The sequence below is a fragment of the Pithys albifrons genome, chromosome 9 (genome assembly GCF_047495875.1).
Source record: "Pithys albifrons albifrons isolate INPA30051 chromosome 9, PitAlb_v1, whole genome shotgun sequence".
In the NCBI taxonomy this organism is placed as follows: Eukaryota; Metazoa; Chordata; class Aves; order Passeriformes; family Thamnophilidae; genus Pithys; species Pithys albifrons.
In genome coordinates this window covers 26,801,394-26,818,943 of record NC_092466.1, presented here as the reverse complement: position 1 = coordinate 26,818,943, position 17,550 = coordinate 26,801,394, and the positions used below count along the sequence as shown (strand labels likewise).

General features: G+C 38.4%; 1 protein-coding gene across 1 annotated transcript in view; it reads left to right on the top strand.

Moving 5' to 3' along the window:
• The window catches only part of LOC139675729 (rap1 GTPase-GDP dissociation stimulator 1-B-like), a 33,049-nt gene that overhangs the window by 4,757 nt on the left and 10,742 nt on the right, over positions 1–17,550 (top strand). The window contains 7 exon segments of the mRNA XM_071563738.1: positions 7,890–8,000; positions 8,895–9,017; positions 9,174–9,299; positions 10,461–10,589; positions 11,699–11,824; positions 12,466–12,609; positions 16,552–16,686. Of these exon segments, the coding sequence (XP_071419839.1) occupies positions 7,890–8,000; positions 8,895–9,017; positions 9,174–9,299; positions 10,461–10,589; positions 11,699–11,824; positions 12,466–12,609; positions 16,552–16,686 (894 nt within the window).

Genomic DNA, 17,550 nt, shown 5'->3' with positions numbered 1-17,550 from the left:
GAATTTTATTCTTGGTCCCCATCCCTCCAAAAATGGTGCAAATTTAACAGAATAAAACTAAGCAGCCTTTCATGCTGTAGGTCATCTCTTGGGCACACAGGTTGTCCCTGACTGCACTCAGCTGGGTTGCTTCTGACTTATCTCACTGATCTGTTTTAAGTCATCCTACGATAATCATATTTTTCCTCTTATCTGTTTTTAATCCAGGTTCTGCAGCCATTTTGCTTGTTGACTCCACAGGATGCAGCACCAGCCACAGGCCAATAGGATCTTTTTTCTACCTATAGCCTTCGTGATGCACACTCTTTCCTTGGTGGAATTCAATTATCCAAGAATAAAGCCAAAATTACAAAAACCATAAAACTGTTTTCCCCCTGCCAAACAATCATTTCACAATCAATTGCCATTTTTTCTCACCATGACAATATAGCAATTTGACTTATCACAAGAAGAATCAGTATGCATTTCGCTACTCATTTTCTGCAAATTTCTTCCATCCATCTGTTTCTGTTAACAAAGAACAAAGAGTTTATGCACTTAGAGCTTTAAAGTTCAGTCATTGCCCTCAAACTATAAGCTTCAACCATGTAATTTCCACTGAAATAATGCAATATTTTTACATCTCCTTTAACTGATTAGATTTTCAAGTTCTTCATTCACTTCTGTTTTGCTCGTTCGAATCGTGCACAGGTTCCCAAAGGGTATGTGTTATTGACAAGCCCATTACTGCATCAGCACACTCCCTTCTTTCTAAATCTCTTTTATGCACCTTCAACTCTCCACCCCCTTCCAGCACCCTTCTGTCTTATGGTTGGTGTTCAGGCATCAAAAATCAACACTCCTTACCCAGCCATGGCAACCAGATGATGACCCATTTATGTTTTATGCCCATTTTCTTTTTCTACTTACAGCTAGGTGATTTCTTTACCTCAATTTTTGAAAAAAAAAACCAAAAAAAAGCCACACATGACACCACATCAAAGAGTATTTGGGCCAACCTAGCTGACTTATGACAATTAAGAGAATTTCAGACACGGATTACAGCAAGTTTTTTTAAATCCTTGTGATTAAGAGCATTAATGTAGGTACTAGCCAGTTGGGCTTAAATTCCTGTCTGCATCATCCTTTCAATGCACGACTCAGACTAAACAGTAAAAATCTCCTTCAAAACCTACTGCATTCTCATGTTCTTTGAGTAGCAAAATGCTCAAAGGTCTATCCCACAGGACCACAGGCACTGAGTAATGCTCTAAGGGGTTCAGGATGGGCTAATGCAGTCCAGAAAGGCTGTAAATGCAATGAGCAAAGGCTGTTTTTTAGGGACAACACAATGGGCTTTCCTCTGTTCCCTAGTTCTTGGCAACAGGTATTTTTAAAGCATGCTTAGAAGCTGTTATGCATTTGGCCATTGAGAAGAATTACCAATAGCCTGGACCAGAAGAAAAGAATACTGGGGAAAATATGACCCTTTTCAGATTCTGAGTGTGTGGGCAGCAGGAGATATTTCATTTCCCAGATAATGACAACCTTTATTCACTATCCATTTCTACTCCTTTCCTCTTTGAAGAGACTCACTGAGGGATGCAGGGGCAAGAAAGATATAAAAGCTGTCTAAGCCCACATGACTGTAAACTACAGGACTGCACAAGCTGAATGAATTTAGAGTAGTGTTGGGTGTCATTACAAACATCTTGGATTTCAGCTCCATGCTGCCATACACACTGGATCAAACCTTAAACTCAGTTCAGCTGACTTAAACCAAGGAAAATTCAGTGAATATTCACTAAAAGAAGTGCAAGTTAAAATGCTGTCTCAAGCTTCCAAAATTGTTCCAAAATATTTCTTCCCCCTTTTCTAATTTTAATAATGCAAACATGTCCACAAAGCAGAATTAATTTTTTGTCCACAGATGTTTTCTGTCAAGTAACTTCCATGCAGAAAACATTTAAAATTCTCAGTCATAGGACTCCTTGAAGTTTACTTTTACTGTGAATTCTTTATGGCTGCAAAATTGACATGAGTAATCTAAAATACTGCATAGAGAAACAAGGTGGGGGAGGGGGAGGGGGGGGAAGGCCAGGTCAGGATTTGTTCATAATTATATCCCTTTCATCCTCAGGATATTAGCTGTAAATTCTCTTCCCAGCTCTTTTTTAATCTCATGATTTTTCTCCCACATCTCATCACCCTTGAGTGCAGTGACAAAGACACAAAATATATCTCTTAACATGGCCGTAAGTGGCTTTTCATGGAGACATAGATAATAGCTTATCTGATTTATAGAACGATTTTCTTGCCCTGGGTTTGAAAGTCTGAAGAAAGAGAGGATCTGTTCCTCCAATACTTTACTTCATGTACCAAGATAAGATAGTTCTATTGGAAAGAATATAAGTCAGCCCAGTCCCAAAACAGTTGTGTGCCTTTCTAGAGATGAAATACAGTAATTCACCACTGGAGAAGTTAAAAAAAAATCTTTCCTCAAATTGAATTGCACCTTTCTCCTCCTTTCCCTGGTAACGAAGTCAAAAGCAGCAGCTTTCACTTCCCTTGGTTACAGCAAAGTGCTATAATCCTACAGCAGCCCCATTCACAGGCAGCAGGAACATGAGTATTTGACATTGCAGGCTTTATTTGCTCTTAACACACATACACTTACCTGCCCTTCTAGATTTTTCCATCTCTAATTTACACCTTTATGTTTCACATGAAGTAAATATCATATTCCCAGACAAGGAGACCTAGAGCCTTATTTTGACTACTGTTTTCCAATTCTTCTACTCAGAATGCAGGTACATTGGTAAACACAGGTTTATATGGGAGATGCCACAAACCAGGAAGTACTTTTGTTATTTCAGGAATAGCAGTAAAGAAAAAATACTGTGACAAAATGGAGCCTTACAGATACATTATTTTGTGGGCAGCCACACTAATAAGAGTACATGCTAACAATGCTTTTGTTTTACTTTTAATTACATTGCTAGACAGACTCAAAAGCTGTTTTCCAACATTATGACTTGAAGTTTAAGTTTTTCAGGACACATCTTATGCCTTTGAGCTATTTTGACCTGCTGAACTCCAGCAGTTTATCCACATGGACTTATCCCTCAGCTGTAACACAGGGTGTGTTTAACAGAGACATGTTTCCTGTCCTGGTGATGCAGTACATTTACAGAAAACCAGAGCCAAGAGAAGGCCAGATGATGATTTCAACAAGAGAATACAGGAATGAGTTATTTCTCTCTCAATCCAAAATTACTTTGTGGCACTTATTTCTAGTCCAGGTTCTGGAAGCTAAATTACAAACAACATTCAGCATAAATGCTTCAATGAATTTAAGTGCAATTATACAAGATGAAACTTCCAGCAAACAAAATCCCTATGGAGTTGATTACTGGAAGTTAGGAAAGTATATACAATGTTTTCTTCTAGCGTTCTTGAATCATCTATTACCAGAGACATTACACTGAGCTATACAGACCTTGATTGTAAACAATTACCACATCTTTTTTAGCCTGGAAAAACACATATCTTGTTTTCCCACTTAGCATAATGATGATAATGATGATAATAATCCATGGAAGAACTTTCTAAAGTATACTAAAAGTGGCAGAAAAACAAGTTTAGTATGTGAAATTACTAAAGGAAGGGGCAGTGACACACAAGACATTCGACTGGATTTAGTTGCTTCAAGCCCTCAAGCAAAATGGATCATACAGACTTCACACTGCTCAGGATGCAGACAATAATAAATAATACTAAATGAAGCATTTATGTTGCTAGATAGGGGCTATACTTTCTCTAGAAAATAATAGAAAATAGCTCCTACACATGTGAAAGGCTATAAAAAGAGGAAAATAATCAGACAAGACATTGCTCTTTTAGAGGGGGCATAATCAGTTGCTGAGAGACACGTGGGATTCTTCTCTCAGTCCCTAGACTGTATAGGTCAGAACTCGCACTGGGCATGGACACAGCAATGGTCCAAAGGATTCAAATAGCTCACACTTCATGGCCCGTTGCCCACTGCCAAAGCCAAAAGAAATCTTTGTGGTACAGTACATTTGTTGCATTATTGTTTCTGCTCTCAGGATTATCAAAAACCAACTGCCACAGTGAAAGTCTGGTTCCACTTGGTATCTTATGCCTCTACTCAGTACCTTATGTGCAGATTTCTGCATGAGTTAATAATCTATCCCCTCAGCTCAGGAAAAAAGCCTTTGTACTTCAATCTCAAGAGATTTCTAAACTCAGACGCTGCAAGTAATCAGCAAGAAAGTAAAATTAGACCCTGAGCCTATTTCCCGTGCTTCTACAGTGAATTACTAAAGCTGATCAACAACGTTCTGATAAAAATGCTGATTCAAGAGAATAATATTCCTTGAGAACATGTTTATTCTGCTAAAGCCCTCCTCATTTGCCAGGAGGGAGGCATTCTCTGCTGTCCCAGCAGCTGGCTGGCCTGCCTGGCTCCCTTCCAGGCAGCCCTGGCTGGCACAGAACCTCATGTGCAAACAAAAACTGAACCAAATTGCTCCGATTTGCCTCAGGTTCCACCATGTCAACATTCTGTTCCAGCATGGGATGAAACAAAATGTCAACAACCCAGAATTTTCCACAAAGCAGAAATAGCCTTTTCTGGGCAATTTTAGTCACAGTCTATATGTGTACTGCTGGCTCTCCACAAAAACAACTGTTCTACAGCATCTGCTTCAATTCTGCTGCAGAAGTATGGACTTAAACACAAGGAGGATTGGAAAGTCAGTGCCATGCTGATCAAATTGACTGAGTTTTCATAAATAACAAACATGATAAAATTCTGAGTATCCAAGATAAGGTTTCAGTATTTTAACCCTGTTAAATGCTGCTACTTTTTGCAAGACTTTTATAGAAGTAATGCTTTAGTCAGCTACCTGGGCAATTTTGCTGGTCATACTGCTCATTTCAAAACACTGGAGACTATAACCAGAAGGATATTTTGTAAGGACTCAGTCTGTCATCATGCATATGGTGTTATTCTACTGATCTATTCCCTGGAGAAATAAAAAAGCATCTGGATTTCTAGTTACCACTATACCAACCCAATGAGTGACCAGTATGGAATGTTCCCTGATATTTGGAAAACAATCTCCTCCAACTTTAGAGATCCAGCTGTCTTTTCATATTGTTACACATCCTAATTATACTAAAAATGTAGTTGCAAATATCACTATTGCTCTAATTAGAGGGTATAGTACTAAAGGTCAAATGCCAACACATTTTGGGTCTTGATAAGGATGAAATCAGAGTTCAGCAGATGATTCGTTCTCACAGGCTGCTAATTTATTTCACGCTGCTCTATCAGCAATTGCAGCCTTCTGCCCACTTCAGATTTAGTTTGAGATCAAAGCTGATTAAGTTGTCAGGTTGTTCAGTGGTTTGTACCTTTTCTGGTGAAAAATCTGCATACTACTGTACTTCACTCATGTAATTATTTGTTCTGCAAATTTTGACAGAAAAACTGGACCTGATCAACCTAGCCATTTTTCTAAAGATGGCATCTTGTTTAAAGCACAAAACCAAAGTTGTCATTCTTGAAAAACTACTTTTAATTTTTTAAGCCAAGTAAGTTTTTTTCTCAAGGGACAGTAACAGCCTTTAATTGTGTTCTACTTTCACTGCCTTTACTTCATCCTTTCTTCAAAAAACTTCCAATTCCTCTGAAGTAAATTCCTGCATGCACTAAATTTGCACATTTTAATTTTTAAAAAATCTCATACTAATTAATGGAGCATTAAGGAAAGAGAAATTAGTGAACTCAAACAACAAAAATGAACGTTCCATTATTAATCCTCAGCAAAGGATTTCTAGGGCAAGATTCATGTCCCATTGTTTTCAATGAAACAACTTGTAAATTAGAAATGTTATTTTACTGCAGTTTTGGTAACATCCAACATTATATCCTACTATACTGATTTCTTCAGACATCAGTGTTGCAGCATTATTTCTTGTGTTCATTTCAACCACTTTATATTGAAAAGGCTGAAAATTTAGAACAAATCAATAAAACACAGGGCAACTATAAGAAATGGATGTTATACTCCTGAGTGTATAAGGGATAAAAAAATGAATTGTCAAATCATTACCTGTAACATGCAGAATATCATTTAGATCAACAATGGAATTAACAGAGTGGAAAGCAGTAAGCTACAAAAGCAGTTGCAAGGAATACAGGAAATTAAAGTTCAGAAATCTGATCTCTGCATAGATAAACTGTAGGATTATAGTAAGCACAGAATTACTAAACACAGACATAATAAAAAAAGGATAGTCCATGACTTTTGTGGAGGCAAATAATGCTCCACCTGTCTCCCTTTAAAGATAACTTTTAATACCTGGCAAGAAGATCAGTAAAGGAGACACTGCTAATAATACCTTTCGATTTCTACAAACCTTTCAATAAGGTTTATCTCGGGATATAAGAGAAGGTTATCTGATGAAGTCTGAAGAGTGCAATAAAGACTGTTCTCACTAAAGAAAGCCAAAATTATTAGAGGTTACCTTTGCCAGAACCTGTGTCGTTCAATATATTCACAAACAATATAGAAAGAGCAGAATGATAAGGAGTATTTTTTATCATTTCAAGTACTCAAAATGGAAACTAACTGTAGAGAATTGCAGAAAAAACATATCATCCTCTATGACTTAGGATAAAGAGGCACATCAAGTTCAGTGTCTGTAAATAGAAAACAACCTACACAGGGAAAAGATGGTCTAATCATGAGTGCTGGTGGGGTTTAAGTTAACTCTCTCTGCCCAGAAGATAAGGAATCATTTTGAATAGCTGCACAAAAGGCATTCTCAAATAAACAAAAAATTAAGAGTAGAAAACAAAACATGACAATCTTTGTCTGAATCCCAGTCCGCTCAAGTCATGAGAACATTATTAAAAACAAACAAACAAAAAACCCCCAATAAACCCACACCTAAAAGTGAACCAGAAAAAGTTTCTGTTAGTATTAAGTGAATGGGTAGAGTATCGATTACAAAGCATGGATATAATAAAAATTCATCTGATCATGGGAAGAGCAAATAATAAAGAATATTTCTTTTCTCTTACCATTATGGTAGTAAGAGTATTACGCTAGTAAGGCCATTAACTTTGAGCTTTTTGGTAGATATTTTCAAAGGGAAGTATCTTCTGCCATATCTTCCTCTTACAACAGTGAAACTATGGTACTCAATGTCACAGTGTGCTGTGGAGAGAAACATATTATGAATTAACTTTAAAAAGTAAACAAATTTATCCCATAAAAGTTGATCAAAGTGTATTAAATATACTGATGTAAATACTAATTATTTATATAAAGGCCAAGCTTGCTTGAAATAGAGGGAGAAGTACGTTACCACATCTCTGTTTCATGCATTCTTCCAGTGCTGCCACGGGCCACCACCAGAAACAGAGGGAGAAGTACATTACCACATCTCTGTTTCATGCATTCTACCAGTGCTGCCACTGGCCACTATCAAAGCAGACACTCAGCTAGTTGAACTGCATGTACTATCTTTATGCTAAACAGGTATTTAGAAATTACAGCTTTGATTTGGGTCCTCTCATTCTTCCTCTCTCCTCCCCACCTCAAATTGTCACACTTATTATATGTTCATTTCTTTTTCCAGATTTATCCCTGTATGCTTATGCCTGCACATGAGCTATATGCTGTCTGAAAAGTGGACCAAGCTTTTGACCTCATGCTCTTGGACTAAATAGGTTATTTAATGAGCAGATTTAGATCTCAGCCCTTCAGGAAATAATCTTCTGGACAGTCAATGGCACTGAAAAGAACTACCATAAAGAACTCAAAGTATTTTCCATACCGGCTCACAACAGTTTTCTATCCCATTCCTTTTAGAAACCCTGAGTAAGCACCTGGAATACCTTGGACTTTATGGAGATGACACAGAAGCTGAAGACCAGATCCTTGAAAGTTTGAATGGGATTCTCCTGGCTCTTACTGAAGATAGCTAAGTATCACTCCAGATCACCATTTAACCATTTGCACAATCCAAAAGCATTCATTGCAGATTTTGTCAATTGTGGTAGTCTGTGTTCAAGAAGTGATTGCTCCTGGGCATATAGTTGTTCTCAGGCAGTTTTATTTGATTGTCTTTGCGCTCTGTATAAAATCACAAATCTATCTGTGACCAAATAAATCTATTGGTCACTAAAACACCTGAAGCTGCAGAGAAATTCCAGATTTAATATTCTATTTACTCCAGACTCACTCCTAGGAGTAACTTAAGGTGACCCTATCAGGTCAGGCATTTAAAAAAAAAAACCAACAAACAAGAAACAAAAAACCAAACCCGAACTTCCTGGTCTCCTTATACAAAGTCCTTAAAGTCTCTGCACATTCTCCTAAAAAGACAGAAACCCGCATTTATTTGAATCTCCTGGCAGAGGGTGATTTACTACATTAAGGACAGCTAGTCATATTTTTAATGAAAAAAGGCTACGGGAATTGACTATTCTAATTGCTACTCTAATAAAAGATGTTGTGCCTACCTACAAAATTAATTGCTAGGCTATACCTCAGGAATAGCATCTTAATCCCTGACTTCCCGTGCCTTACGCAAGCATCCTTTTATAGTCAGAGAAGATGAAACTGTTTTCCTCTTTGCTTTGCCACCTGTGCTTCAATTGAGCCTGAAGCAGAGTAATCAGCTGGAACCACACATGCTGCAATCCAAGCTGATGAGCATTGTCATATATTTAGACCAAGACAGCCTTTAAGCACCTTGTTAAATCAGAACCTTGGATCCCACAGATACCCACTCAGAACTCTAGGAACAAAGCAACATGCAAATAAAACAGCTGCCACCCTACAGCAGGTACTGCTAAACACTTATCTTTACAGAGCACAGATCCTTCTGCCTACTCAGAGAGAGTGGGATCTTTCTTACTTTGGCAAAAATCCTGAAGGGCAATCCTCGATGTGCAGTGAAAGCAGCTCACGTGCTCTCTGAGATAGCCAAAAACGGTAAGTTTTGCTAAAGTGTTACTACAAGGCATATTACAGCACATTAGCTGTGTGTTTACACTCTTGGATTTTTTTTCATGGCTACCAGCTACTAGCATTGCAACTGCTTTATTCCTACATGGCAAACACCCACAAATGCCTTTCCTTTACCTACAGAGGAAATGAAGAAACCATGTATTGAAGCAGATCTGGTTCCAACACTGATACCTTTGTTAGAGAGCAAAGACCAAGAAATGTTGCTTCATGCTGGGAGAGCTATTGGCCGTATCTGCTATGACAATCGTAAGTATCCACGTAAGAGAACCTGATTTTCCCTACCTCTAAGGCATTATTTTAAATAGCATGATAATCTGTAACTCATAATAATTTTATGAGACCTGAGCACATAATGTACTTCAGCCTCCAGTTAGATATACAAGTCACAGAGCTCACAGCCACGAGGCTCGATGCACCCTGAACACCTCTTGCACTCTGGGTTCCCTGCTATATTTTTGACTTCAAGGTGGCACATCTTTGTCAGAACTGCTCTCCAATTACAAGAGGAGCAGAACCTCATACATATCTTAATCAATTTTGCAGATTTGCCTTTGGCCCTAATCCTGAATGCCTTGGTCTTCTTCCAAAGTAGTAAGTGCATCTATAAAGCAAAGCACTCTTTTCAAGAGAGTGTTAAAGGAAAAAGAAAGAAGGGGGGAAAAAGACAAGACTAAAAAATTTAAAGATACTACAATATTTATTTATGCAAGGAATGGTCTTCTCTGAGGACTCCTGCTTGTATATAGGAGATCTTTGTGCTCCAGACTGCCTGGACACTACCTTGTCTGCCGGTCTCAAACAATTTTCATTTACTTGCCCAACCACTTTTAAGATTTTTCTTTTACCTTTCACTCCCAGACTGACCAAAATTATTTATTGCATACTAAAAGGAATATGGAAATCTTCACCCAGTATCTTCTAGCCATTACCCTCTGCCCTCAATCTACCTTCTCCTATCCTTGTAGTGTGGATCTAAGTAAAGAAAGCTATGAGGTTTCCACCCTGCACTGCTATTATTAAATCCAAGCATAATAAGCACCTGATATAGATTTCACTAGCTCCTTGCAAGTTACATGTATTTGTCAAGGAATGCCACATTTTAGATACATACCAAAACACACCATCCATCAGCACTTTCTTGGGAAGCTGAACTAGTAGTAGAAACGCGCATGCAATTGCCTTTACAAGTTTTTCAGTGGCTTAATTCTTCAAGTAAAAGTAGCACCAAGAGGTTCAGCAAGTCCTGAAATTGCATTTCCTGCACCCAGACATTAGCCTGAACCCACAGCACAAAAGCTTTACCAATTCTAACAGCATGAGAAAGAACCAGGCTACCTCGCTGCTTTTTCATTGATTTAATTAGTTCCTAATTTAATCACCTTTAACTTGTACCAATTCCCTTACCAGATGACCTTCAGGAAGAGCTGGTGAAGGTTGGAGTAATCCCATCACTAGTCCAAATATTGACCGACTATGCAGAGAGTGAACCACTTGTTCATGTAGCTCTATTGGCCTTATACAATCTTGCAGACCTTGGTAAGCAAATGTTTTTGCATGGTGGAGTAAAATACCATCTTCAAACTGTCACTGCCTTTCCATGCCCACAGGTTTGTGGGCTTCGTTGTGGTTTTTTTCTCTGTTTGGGTCTTTTTGAGGTGGGGAGTGGTGTTTGTTTTGGGGTTTGTTTTTTTAAACACTACTGATACCTAATCAAGGACTGTATTGGAGAAGCAACTCCTCTTTCATCAAGTACCAGCAATTACTGGAACTATATTAAAACAATTAAGACTTAACAGACAGCTTTTGACCCCAAAAAGAGATAGTTTAACTTCATATGGTAAACTGACAGTTTCAGTGACTTTAGATATAGTATTTTAAAAGCTTGTTTATTAAAAATTTATTTCTATTTAATAATTAAGTTTACATACCTTATCAAAACAGCTGCTGCTTTCATTTACACAATTTTCAAAGCAAATGCATCTCCACTGATTTAAAACATATCTGCCCTACTTTGCACAAGTTGTAAGTAGTGATGAAAGAAAAAGAACAAGTAGAAAATTATTACCACTCTTTAAATATGGTCTGACTACAATTTGATCTAGTGCTTCCTACATTTCAGGGGAGAAGCAGGTACACTTTCACATCATCCTCTCAGGAGGTCTCTTCTTATTATATCTCATATACATATATATATATATGGTATATGCTATATTCCATTCAAATATGTTCTATGTCAAACAGTGGCAAGACTTACTAACATATCTTGTAGATACTTAGGATCCCAGGAAAATTAGAACCATCTAATCAATGCAACAAATACATTCCTACAGCTAACTGACACGTGCCATTTTGTTATATTAAATAATCATAGTACAGATAGATTTGTAAGAGTCAGTGAAATTTCCCCAGGCTTCACTGAACATCTGTAAGTTCTACAGGAATGACAGAAAAAAAGTGTTAAAGAACTTGGGGAGAGAAAAGACAGTTTTACTGTCTCAGTGCTGTCCAAGGGGACAGAAGAATCTACCAGAACAGAAAAAGCCTTCAAAAACTGTGTCTAATCACTTCAGATTATAGGGAGATAGGCTTTTAACATTTAATCAAATAAAGAAACATTCAAAATTCTGACTTTATCACATACACAGATACAGCCAAGGAAGCTCTAAGTGAGACAAAGGTTGCTGAGCAGCTGGTGAGACAACTGAGAAGAGCAGAGAACCATGAAAGGTTAGAAATTGTCTTTGAGGTCCTGCAAGCACTTGCAGAAAATGGTAAGGCTCCTTTGGGCTTGGGTGGAATGAGGGGAGATGGGGTATTATACTGATTTAAGCTCTGGGTTCCAAGTTTGCAATGGGATACTACTAATGGAACCTGCAACGGTAGAAAAAAGCCACATGAGCATGTGAGATCCTGGTCTGAACAAGACTTTGAAGCATAACAGGTGAGGTGACAAAGGAAGAAGGGAGTAGCACTGCACTCTGTTTGGGTAGATCCATAAAACAGCAGAATCAAACTTGTATTCTCTATCAGGTGCAACAGCAAAGCAGCAAGACAGATTTTTTTTTTTTAATTTAAAAACCGAAAACAACCACTTACCATAGAAGATATCTACTCTAAGGAGTGGTGCAACAAGCACTGACATGAATCCACTAAAAATATCTAGTTATCCGATACAGATTTCAAAAAAATGAAAGCTCATGACTGGCAATACATGAAGTGGCAAAGACCAAGGTGGAAAGCTTTGCTCATTCTGCCTCAGTGTCATACTAGGCCCCAGCAAACTGTTACAAACAAAACAGTGACTGCATCTGAAAGAAGACTGGCTAAATTTCAAGGATTTAGCTTCCTAATGTGAAATGCTTCCACAAGGACCCAAAAAGCTTTTAATATGCTTTTCCTGTGCTCTCTACAGATGCTCTGAAAGTGCAGTTGGTGGAGGCAGGTGTGCCAGAGGTGCTGTCCATGCTCCTGCTGAGGCTTCAAGGTAGTTCCCAAGCAGAAGATACATGCATTGTGAAGGCTGCGTCAGATCTCATTGTCTCTCTGCTTCTTGGAGGTAAAAAAAAGGAATACTTTCAGTCCAGATACATAAAGAAACAAAATCAAGAAGTCCCTTTAGCAAAGGAGTTGCCATTTTCTCTGTTAACAGGGACCCATGCACAATGTCTTTCATCATCCTTACAGGAATTGCTCTGGGGCACCACACTCCTAGCAAGCTCAGTGCTTGTGCTGCTGTGCTTCCCTTCAAGCACTTCCATGTGGTGCCTCGGGGGATGCAATCCCAGTGCCCGCCCCTGCACAAACACAAAGGCGAGCACGAGAACTGGAAGCCATTGTAACTACAGCTATCATGTCACACCCTTCTTCTGTAACTTCAGCGGTTTTCAGAGCCAGTTTTAAATTTAAAGCTAATCACCAGATTAAGTCACAAAGTATTGAACTACTCATGTTTCCTCATTCACCGCTCCAAAACTCTGAACATACTTTGAACATCTGGATTAACAAATGAAATGCAGTAACTTCTTGTAGTCTAAACTCTGCATCTACTAGGAACAGACTACACACATTGCTGACCCAGATTTTTCACTAAGACTTTAAGCTGATTTCAGGAACAACACAAAAAGGCTCAAGACCTAACAGAACTTCGTTTAGGTGGCCTTGCTATGTATTATTTTGGGCAATACAGATTAAACAATAAAACATGATGAACTGGAAAATTGCACTGCATCCCACAGCAATCAACAAAATAAGAAGTCTCAAATTATCAACTCTAACAACAATCTAAGTCATCATTGACTTGAATCTCCCAAAAGACTGACAGAACACTTTGAGGCTAATTATAAGCAGATAGATGTTCTCTATTTGTAATGCCACAGATAAGTACATGCAAGAGGTTTTTCCTAAGGGGTGTGGCATCATCTATAACATTGATACTTGCACCACATTCACACACATGCAGCTACAGAGACAGGGTAAATGGCTATTGCTAATTTTACAAAAAAATTGTAGTGTTGGTTATTCTCTACGCTTCAAAGACAGAAAGCCACTGTTTTTGAGTGCAGAGAAAAGTAACATTATTAGATTTCATTGCTCCCTGGTTCTGAAACAGTAACATTCTAGCTTTTCTGCTGACAGGAGACTTGCAAATCTTTACGTTACAGATGCTAATGAAGCTGAAGTAATTTGGAGGCCCTAATTATGAAAAATGAGGTGGTTAGGTAGGCAAGTTTTTGCCTTTTTTTTTTCTGCCCCTAAATCACACTTTACTCGAGGGGAGACTGGAAATATTTCATGGCAAATACATTTGTTAGAAATGAAGAAAATAGTAACACACAGTTACTGATATTTCAGGTTTTAAGTCACTTTTAGAGATGGAGGGTACTCAGACACATCATGGGGGGGAAAAGAAGATAAGCCATTTTATTTTTCATTTTCCTATTATAGAAAGCAATGAACCTTTATACTAGGCAGAAAGAAACACTGAGATTCTTGTAAGCAGGCTCCTGGAAGGCAAACATGCTGTGCTGAATCAGCAAAAAGTTCCCCACCACATTTTCCATCCTTTCTCACTGAAAGCTACGCTACTGGCTTCAAACTCAATTAACAAAAGGGAGCTAAACATTACTCAACTTTCTTCTCTAATATGTGCTTAATTATTATAAAAGATTCCCTCACATCTGTCCGAATGTTGGGGGCTTTCTTGTCTTTTTTTTTAAAGCAAGCTATCACACACACAGCTCTTCACCTCCCCTTCACATCCTTTCTAGACTCCTTTCTTCCTTGCCTTATACTTTGTTCTGAATCAGCCATTGTGCATCGTGCCTCTACAAAGGCCACAGAAATGGCCTCAGTGCCTTTAAACTGGCTATCTTCAATTTATTCAACTGAATGGCTTGCTTTGTCATTCGCTCTTCTCCCTCCATCTTCCCCACAACACCATTACATGTTTCATGTGGAAAAAGTGAATAATCCCTCTCATGCCCCACTATGTGCCACTGATGTATGCACAGCCTTTAATCTAAGGGGAAAAAAATCCTATGAAAATCTGATCTCAGCATCAAATGACTTCCAGGCAGTGAAAAGATAACAGCTTTTGCAGCTATGACAGTGGTTGTTCCCATCAGACTTTAACTATGAGCCATTAAGCTGGAGGTTCTGATGTTATCCAAGCAAAAACTCCATAGGACAGAATAGCAATTTGGAGTTCTGCGACAATCTAAGCAAGGTAGCCACTAATGGGCTCTGCCTATTTGCACTTCTCTACATGAGAAAATAAAAAATGCTCTGCCATTCTTCAGTTTGAAAGGTGGGGCAGGAGAGTAATTAGGTGCAATTAAGGTTAGTTTGTATGAAGATCAAAATGTTTTGCTTGTAGAATTTTACCAGATCAAAGGAGGACATCAGACCTATTCCTACAGAGATAAATCCTAAAGAAGACTCTGATCTCCAAAGATTAGGACCAGGCAAGAGAACATTTGAAGAATCACAAGGAAAACCACCAGCTTTTGAGAATGTATGCATAAAATGATATCAAGAGGTTTTTGCATGAGTAGAATTCCAACTATTTCACAGACTGACAGATTTCTCATGAAAATATCCATTTAGACTTTACAAGCAATTTGACGAATTCTTATTTAACATATGTAGTTATATTGGGGAAAAATAAGCTAGTAACTGAAATGGTAAGAGATGAAAGGAATAGTAGGCACTGCTTCAAAAGACAACATAGAGGAGCGTTTACTACTTTGAGGTGGAAATAAGATCCAAACCAGCAAAAATGTTCAAATTACTAGAGCCCTTTTTACGTGCTATACATACAAAAATCAGAAGTCTGTACATCTCAGAGTGCAGTTAGAAACATGAGAAGCACTCAAGTACTTTGGGCCAGATTATGTACTTGCAAAAAGTCTGTGTAGGTCCATGGATAACTGTTTACTCCAGGTGAAGATGTGGTCTTTCTACATAGTGTTCACACTGTTTTGCCATGTTTTAACAAGCAGCAATCACAAGGTACCAGCACAGCAATATGGAAAGGTGGATGGCTGTCAGGCGTATACTTCTTTTGAAGTATAATAAACTGCATACAGTAAAATACAGAAAATCATTTGCCAAATGACATCTTCAAAACACTTCCTTTAGGAAGTATGCAGACTGTAGTATAGAGGTTTTCCTTTTGCTCTTTAGGAGAGCACTCATTTCCTAACAAGGTGACTTAGGCAGCTTCTGATAACAAGGGCTGTCACGTGTACAGAGCAACTTCTCAAACACAAAGGAAACGTACACACACTGACAAAATATGGCAAAGCATCACTAGGCAAAGTGTGAGATTTTTTCATGTACAATTCTGCTCTTTCATCAGGATTAAATAAATCAGAACTCCAGGTGAACTCGTATATTCCTAGCTTCCTATGAGAGCAATACAAATAGACTTCTCCGTTTAGAAAGTGGGTTTCTCAGAATAGGTAAGAGAAACCTAGGTCTCATTCTTTCAATGAGCAGTTAATAACAACTTATTTAATAGAAAACAAGGAGTAAGAGCAGTAGAGAACTAGTAATCAGTCTTACCATTGGTGGATAAGATCCCTGGTCTCACAATAATCTCTTAAACCAGCAGAATAGGAAAACTGGAATATTAAAGCTAGCCAGGGGAGAAATGGAAAACACCACTGGTATTCCACTACATACATAGGGAAAAATACCGCAGTGCTGAGAAAAAAGACTGGAGAGTCTAGGGTTTGAATTTGACAGTGACTGTCCCTAGACAGCTCTCTCAACCTAAGCTTTACTGGAAGGTGTCTCAGCATCAGTTCATAGGTAGCTGATGCCCACATCTCTAGAGTTGAAGGTTGCAAAAAAACAATGCAAAAGCTTTAGTCTCGATCTTATCAGGACACAAAAACAGTCAAGGCAAAGACTCTCTGAATTCGCAGTTCGCATTATTCATTTCTATCCTTGTTTCTTACCTCTCCCACCTGCTTGGTTTTGCCTCTTTCTTCAGATGGCAACTGTTTACGGATGGTACAGCTGGGAGTCATACATCAGCTTCTAGATCTTCTGGAGAAACATGTGCAGAGTGGGGACACCTCTGTTCAACATGCTGCACTCAGTGCACTTCAAAACCTTGCTATACCAGGTACAGAGTTTGAAGACAATTGACTTACTGTGATTCTTTGTAAAGACAGGTCATGTAATAGAGATCTCTGCAGCTCTGTCCAAGACACCAATTTCAGTCCTTTGCATTTTTAGGGGCAACTGACTTTCCCCTCACCCCTGCAGAAACATATATTTCAATAATTTATCAGGACTTCCTCAACTACATAAAGGGTCTACAAATATAATAGTGTGATCACATTGCCAGCTGCTGAAATAGTTTCATATTAACAAGCAACTCAAGACAAAAATTCAGAATATGGTTTACACAGTATGGAGTGGGGCTTTCACATCATAGCTGGTAGGGATTTTATAAATCTGCTCATCTAGTAAGCCAATATTCAGTGTAAATTTGGCCTTTCAATTCCAAAGTGACAGTCAATAGAGACATATAAAAGGTGGGGACACACTTTTTAGTAGACAATGTTGCAAAACAAAAAACTAAAAGAGAGTTGATTTAGAATTAGGTAAGGAAGAAATCTTTTATGATAAGGGTGGTGAAACACTGGAACAGGCTGCCCAGAGAGGCGGTAGAAGCATTCAAGGTCAGGCTGGATAGGGCTCTGAGCAACCTGATTTAGTGGAAGATGTCTCTACTCACTGCAGAGGAGTTGAACTAGATGACCTGTGAAGGTTCCTTCCCAGTCAAACTATTCTGGGATTCCACTCTTGTGATCTTTTCTTAATCCATATCAGAAAATTATGCTGCTTCTCATCTCAGATTTACTGCTTCCATGTTGAAGTACCATTCAGGCCAAAAATTTTCTGCTAAAGACTTCAGAGGCATCCTGCAATGCAGTCCTACTGCTATACAGTACTTCAGAGCATTACATCAGTGCTATTTCTG